We start from the raw sequence: 6,905 nt of genomic DNA, 5'->3' as shown, positions 1-6,905 counted from the left end.
AAGATTATTAGCTGTTTTCAAAATAAAATGTAATTGTGCTTTAAAAGGGCCCAAACTGAAATGAAGTATTTGTGAGTTATCAAACAAAATGTTTGAATTGTCGCAAAGCAGGGTCATTTTGTTTTTTAATTTGCATCTCTTGAGTATTTCTAAGAATTGCCATAATTTGGTAAGAATTAAAAAAATAATTCCAAGATTAAAAATACCACCAAATGGCACAAAGGAGAAACCTTTTTCCTCCTAGTTTCCACTGGTCTGTGTAGGGCTAACTACACTGGGGGCATACCCTGCTTCTCCTTGAAATGTTGGATGCAGGACCAAGCACAGACCCCTTTGAAGAGGCGCAGCCAGCCCTGCAGAGTAAGAAGCATTTGTTTCCAGGGCAGTATCCTCAAGGAGGATATTTATTAATGTGCTTCTCTGAGTGATAGAAATAAATTTTAAGCTGAGAATGAAAGGGAAGAGGCTGCAGTATCCTATACTGATCGCCAGTTTTGTTGCCATCAGTGGGAGTTTCGCAAGAGACTGATGGAGGCAGGATTAGGCCTTTGATCTGTTTGCTCCTGGTATTAGTTCCCTCTGGCTCTATCAAATCAGGCTGATCTAAAAGTTAAGAGGGAAACATGGGAAAAGACCTAGCAAGTGGTGTTAAAGCTAGCCACAAGCTTAGCACATCTTTATCCCTAGCAGCAACCCCAGGACTGGGGCTAGACCTCCTCTACTAAGCAGCAGCTTTGTGGTTGCATGACTAGATGGATGATGTGGAAAGTGTTTTCCTAATAACGGGGGCAACTAGCAATCGTGCAGAATTTCCTGAAAGAGGAAGGATGTTTTAAGCTAATTCTAACTTGGCTAATTTCCCCTTGAGCCCTCAATTCCACGTAAATGTTCAACCACAGGCACTATCCCAATCACCTAGTAGCCTAATTCTTGTGCCCAATGGTGTGCTCCGTTGATTCTTGAGCATGGTCTGGCTCTGTACAGGCTCTAGACTATCCATCGTGATAGTCCTTGCCTTGGGTTTTTCCCAAACCTGCTTGATTTGTGAGATAAAGTGTGAAATACTATTACTGCAATGGCAGGATTTTGTTGGAGTCTCAAAAAAAGATAACAACAAGGGCATGGGGTGAGCCAGTTGTTTTCTTGATTTTATGACAAACTATAGAAAAAGTAAAAACACAATTAACATGAGGGTTTCTTAAGCTAGCCTAGAGGTGAATAATAATTTAATATCTTATTTTAAGATCTTAATACCTGTTTCCCTGTTCAGTGGATGCTCTATCCCACATTGCCCTCTAGCGAGGACATTGCAGAGCAAATAATGCCTTCCACTTGCAGCCGCCAGGATATGAAATGTGGTATTTTAATAACTGAAGACACGACTTGTTTCTGAAGTGGTAGTTTGGTATGCTATGCAGATAGCGTGAGGAGGGGCAGTATTCACCTGTCGCCGGTGCCGGTGTGTGTACCTGCACTGGCCGCAGCTTTCTTGGTGGTTTTTTTGTGTGAACTAACTGCCTGTGCAAGCATCTCCCTGCTGCTGATGGATCACCAGCCAAAGGTCCCTGCTCTCTTCTGCTTTGGAAAAAGGGGAAAATACTCCCTGGGGGTTTTCTGGTGAAGGATGATCTTTTTCCACGTTCTTTGTCTTACCCTTTGCTCCATGAAACACACTTCAGTTCTGTGGTTTTGCCTGTATACACACGGTCTGACAACCCTGACTGGTTTGGAGCTCATCACGGGACAAACTTCTGTCCCTCTTCAACCCAACACGGGTGCATCCAAAGGTGTTGCCTAGAGGGTTAGAACTGGTCCTTGTCCTTCTGCCTGCTTAGCCGCGTGAGCCTGCGTCGGTGCCAAATGACCATTTTGGTGTGTTCCCAGTTTTCCAGAGCTGTTAAACACTTACAGAAAATCATCAACCAGCAATAGGTTTAAAAAAAAAAAAAAAAAGAAAACTAATATCTGCTGCCTGTGGAGAGCAGGTCACGCCTGGTTCATCTTGTCTTCAAGGTCTTAAACCAGCCCTGTGGTGCCCAGAGCTGCCCTCTCCTGGGTTGTGGGTGCCCTGAATCAGCTGTCGGCCATGCAGTCCTTTTGCTTGCACACACAGGTCCCATCAGGGCAATGGCACAGCAGGTCAGCAGCTCCCTTGGCTCCTTGGTGCCTGTGGGAACCTGTCGCAGCCTGGGGTGCTTTGGTGCCCACAGCAACCTTCCCTCGGGGGGGTCATTCCTGCGGGTGTGAACCCTCAGGCAGCTCTGGAGGAGCAGGTTTCTCTGGGTGCTGGGTACCAGCGTCTGGGCTGAGGATCTGAGACTGGGAAAGAGGAGGTGCTCAGGTCTGCCTGGATTTTCCTTCCCCTTACTCCTTCTAGGGTAGGGAAGTAAGAGCAGAGCAATGTTCCGAGCCCTGCTGAAATCCAAGGGCTCCTCATCCAAAACGTGGGCTCCGTTTGTCACTGCCTCAGGCACTGCTCCAACCAATGTGAGGCCCAGTGTGTCCTGACATGCTTGACCATAATTACATAGAAATTCATAATTAATGTTCAGTCATCAAAGATTAACCTGGTCTTTGATTGCCGGCTTGTTCTTCAGAGTAATAGCCATGGCCCTTCCTCTGCTAGATGCTGTCTGTTTAAACTCTTTGACTAAAAACTTAACACTTTTCGAGCAGTTTGTTCTAAAAGCTGTGACTTCCTGCATGCAAACAGCCAAAGGGTGCAACCTGATTGCGTGTATGGCAGGTAACGTGGGAGAAGACAGCAACCCGCCACCAGCACAGTCCTCCCAGGGGCTGTAGGACCCCCAGTAACACAATCATGATGGTGTTTGGGGAGCCGGGGTGGGCTGCACGGTCACTCCACATGGCACTTGTGGGATGAACGACAAGCACTAATGCCATCTAGCGACCAGAAAAAATGCGCTGTGGATATTTCATAAAACACCACTGGAAATTTTATAGCCCCAAGTGGGGCAGGCCTTGGGGCTGGGAAGGAGGGAGGTGGTGCTGGGTGTGCTGGGAAAAGAAATCTCTTTTCCCCGCTCTCCCAACCTGTCTCTTCCCTCATTTCACATCCCACAAAGTGCTTCTGCAGGTAACCAGGGGCTGGGATCTCCCACGTGAGACTTTATAGATCCTCGGGGGAGCAAGGCAGGGGGAAAAGGAAAGGGGGCTTTCTAAGCAGCTCTGTTGATCGAGGAGCACGAATTCCCCAACTTACTGCTGGATCGTGGAGCACAAACCCAATGCCCAGGGACAAGGTGACTGCAGGAGGGGAGATGGCTTGCTGCACTACTGGCATGGACATCATGGGCAGAGACCCTGGGGACTAATTTAAGCTGGCAGCATGGGCTGCAACGTGCTGCCATTGCTGCATCTTTCACCCTAGCTGAGGCGGGGCAAGGGATGGCAGCTTCTGCCACTGTCCTGACAGCAGTGACTCATTACGGCAGCTCATATGACCTGACACTTTTTTTTCCTCTCGCCACCTTTGTTTCTCCCTCTTGCTTCTGTAGGTGATAGCCACGAAGGCATTAACGCACTGGGTTTCTGTGCGAGTGGCTGGCTGGAGATGCTGCTGCTTTGTACCTAGTTATTAATCCAGCCAAGTCACAGTGCCACAAACCTGGAGGAATTAGTTTGTGCTCTGCATTTTAAAAAGGAAGGTGAAGTTATTTCTGACTTATTCTTATACCCGCTTTCTGACTTATATATATACCAGCTTATTCTGCTTGGCTAAGTTGTCATTGGCAGGTGCAGTTTGCCTTGCATAGGGCTGGTGGTCTCCTGGGAATATTTTGCAGCTCTGATCATTTCTCCAACTCCTGAGAAATGCACAGAGAGAGAACCTGGGAATTAAAAGTTTCCAGTTAAGGAACTTGAGGGCTGAGATAGCTGTGATGAAGTGCCTTACGAATGCACTGAGATGCTAGGCAGCACCCCCAGAGAGATTTGGAGAGAGGTGTGGGATGTACCCTGCTGCCGAAGGAGAGTGAACAAAGCACCCAGGTGTGAGTAAGCTCCTTCATGGGACATTTCTGAAGTGCAGTGACACCAAGACTGGTGCCAGCAAAGGCTGGCACATCGCTGGCCGAGGGTCCCAGAGAACTGCCCCCCTCACCGGGCACACGGGTCCATCAGCAATGCTCTGCCCCAGAGCGAACAAGCAGGCGCTTGTTCTGCTCCATGCTGCTCAGACTTGCCCCTGCTTCCTTCAGAAAGCCATTTACAAGGGTCCTTGGGGACGTTTTGTTGTTTTTCTATCCCAAATGTGAAGGTACCAAATATGTTCCTATTGTCTAATTTACAAATGTTTTGTGTTATCTTGCTGCTTCTTTTCTGGATTATCCTTGTGTCCCCCTGCCTTTCTGCCCTGGATAATTGAGAGTTGGCGGTGTGCCTGTAGCGTTCCTGTTTCAGGGCCAAAATGGGAGTGAGAATAAATGCTTCTAAACATTGTATTGAAGCAAATAAGTAATTTACTCATAATAGCTCTTCGCCTGGCATTACACTGGCAATTTCATGCAGGTTTTGCAGAAGGAGCGAGCAGTTGTGAGAGGTTGGAAGAGCCGTGTGCCTTGGGGAATATTTGCCGTGTGGGTATGATGGGGGGGATATGAGAAGGGCTTCACAGATTTGGAAGAGTGCTCCTACTTCTCTAAAGGGACTGTATCCAGCAGTCTGTGACAATGCTGCATTTCATAGATTTGCTGGCCCTAAATTCTGAAAATATCCCTGTCTACCAGGAATTTAGGTGGAGGTGGCAAAGGTAAAGACTTCCCTGTGGGGAGAAGGCAGGTCTGCTTTGCCTTGTGATTTTAGAGCAGCCAGCCAACCAAAACACAGTATACATCCACACTGTCTTCTCAGCTCAATAGAAATCCTTCAGCATTATCACAGCTCCATCTATTCTTTTTCCTGAAGAGATACGGAAAGCAAAAAGCATTTAGGGTGCTCTTCTGCCTGAAGCATTCGACACAGAGACATATCCCTATCTATTTGGCATCAGTAGGGCAATAGCACCTTGCAGGAGACAAGCAGAACAACTTGCAATGAATAACCTGAGACTAGTACTAATTTTCTCTTTTCTCTCTCCTTGTAGGGATCCTGTTTACGATGCTGGTATTTGGACCAGCCTGTGGATTTATCTTGGGCTCCTTCTGTACCAAAATCTATGTGGATGCTGTCTTCATTGACACAAGTAAGGAGAACTGGGTTTGGTTTCAAATGAAATATGCTAATGTTGTGTCAGCAGGACAAAAACGTTGATGCTCATGAGCAGGAAACTGCTTTTCATTCCATCTTGAGTGTCTCTTGCATGTATGGGGCACTTTTAGAGGGGTTTCGTGACTGGGATTCAAAATTTTCAACTCTATCCCCATAGATAACAGATTTGTAGTAGCTAAAATTTGTTCCCTTCCACGGGCTTTTCTACTGCGAGATGAGTTTTAGCCCAGCTCTTAGAGGACACCTCAAAATATCACTGTGGCAGGGCACACCAACTACCCATGGACATAGTCTTGCCAGGGGAGCTGTGTCCAGAGCATGGGATGAAATCTGGAGAGCTGCCATCCCCAGGACCTGGGAGGACCGTCAAGGCTCTCTGATGGAGGCACGCCAGTAAGACCCATGCCCGGCACCTTCTGCGAATGACCCTGTTTGGATGGACAGGTTTGGTCCCACAGCATTATTGCTTTTTCCCAAAGCAGTGCTAATTATTGCTCACCTGGGCTCTGCACTTGGGTTAAAGCAAATTGTTTGCAAATTGTCTTCTTGTTCATTAACAAAAAAATCTGCAAATTTATTGCTACCTGCACTACGTGCTCTTTGCCATTAGAGGGCGATGTGTAACAGGCTGTTCTCCGCTGCTCCCCAAGCCCTTTGGCTACAGACTGCAAACCTGATGCTTCATTCTTTTCCCTCAGTTGTTCAGATGCTTTTTCTACAGTTCTCAGCTCCATCTGATCTCACAGGCTCTCATGCTGCTGCAGGGGTGTTGTCCCCTTTGAAGGTGCATTCCAGTTCTATGATGTTGCAAATACACAGGATGCGTTTGGATGGAGTTGAACCTTGCAGGGCTTGGAACAGAATTGTGCAAATCCGGAAAAGTGCTACTGCCTTTTCTTGGTCTCTCATGCACATGGCAGCTGAAGAAATCTAAATAATATCGAACGAGCAGGAAAGAAAAATCTTTTTTGATGGCTGACACTTTTAGCTGCAGCTTGGTCAAACACCACATGGCCCCTTTTCATTCCTTGGCTTTAGCAAAGATATGCCAAAGACTCGCTTGGTCCTGTAGGCAGAGGAGCTTGTTTGAACCCTGTTACATATTTGACCATTAAGTATAATTTACTCCAAAATATGAATGTGCAGAAGAAGATATTTTTTCACAGGTGAAGCTGTGGAACTCCTCACCGTAGAGTGTTAAAAGTCTACAAATGGATTAAAAAACAATTGGACGAGTTTATAGAAGAACAAAATCAACATGACACCAAATGTAGCTTAGAAAGCCCCTGAGCCACAAATCACAAGAATAATATCAGGTATATGTTGACTTTATTCTTGTGGACTTTCTGGGCATCTGCAGCTGATTACCATCAGAGGCAAGATGCTGGCTTATCTAAAAAGTTAATTTGATGTCATCTGGCCATTTTTAACGTAAGACATTGCTCTGTATTTACAGCTCAAAAAGCCCCAGACAAATATAGAGCCACAGAGGAGAACGGTGGAGTGTTATCACTGAGAAGCCTGGAGGGGCTGTGGCTCAGCAGGTCATAGGGAGGGTATAGCACTTTCCAGCTGCAGGTCCAGCTGGCTTTGGCCATGGTCCATCGCTGTCATGTGAAGGCTGGGGCACGCATGGCCTCCATCTATTTTTGTATGGGTAAGAGTTTCCATATTGC

The 6,905-nt window shown here is 46.7% G+C and overlaps 1 protein-coding gene across 1 annotated transcript in view; it reads left to right on the top strand.

Moving 5' to 3' along the window:
- SLCO3A1 (solute carrier organic anion transporter family, member 3A1) overlaps positions 1–6,905 on the top strand; it is a 182,406-nt gene that overhangs the window by 148,930 nt on the left and 26,571 nt on the right. The window contains exon 6 of the mRNA XM_009335230.1: positions 5,105–5,203. Coding sequence (XP_009333505.1) covers positions 5,105–5,203 — 99 coding nt within the window. The remainder of the gene's footprint in view (positions 1–5,104; positions 5,204–6,905) is intronic.

Source organism: Pygoscelis adeliae, unplaced genomic scaffold (assembly GCF_000699105.1).
Source record: "Pygoscelis adeliae isolate BGI_AS28 unplaced genomic scaffold, ASM69910v1 Scaffold21, whole genome shotgun sequence".
In the NCBI taxonomy this organism is placed as follows: domain Eukaryota; kingdom Metazoa; phylum Chordata; class Aves; order Sphenisciformes; family Spheniscidae; genus Pygoscelis; species Pygoscelis adeliae.
This window is presented reverse-complemented; position numbering and strand designations above follow the sequence as displayed.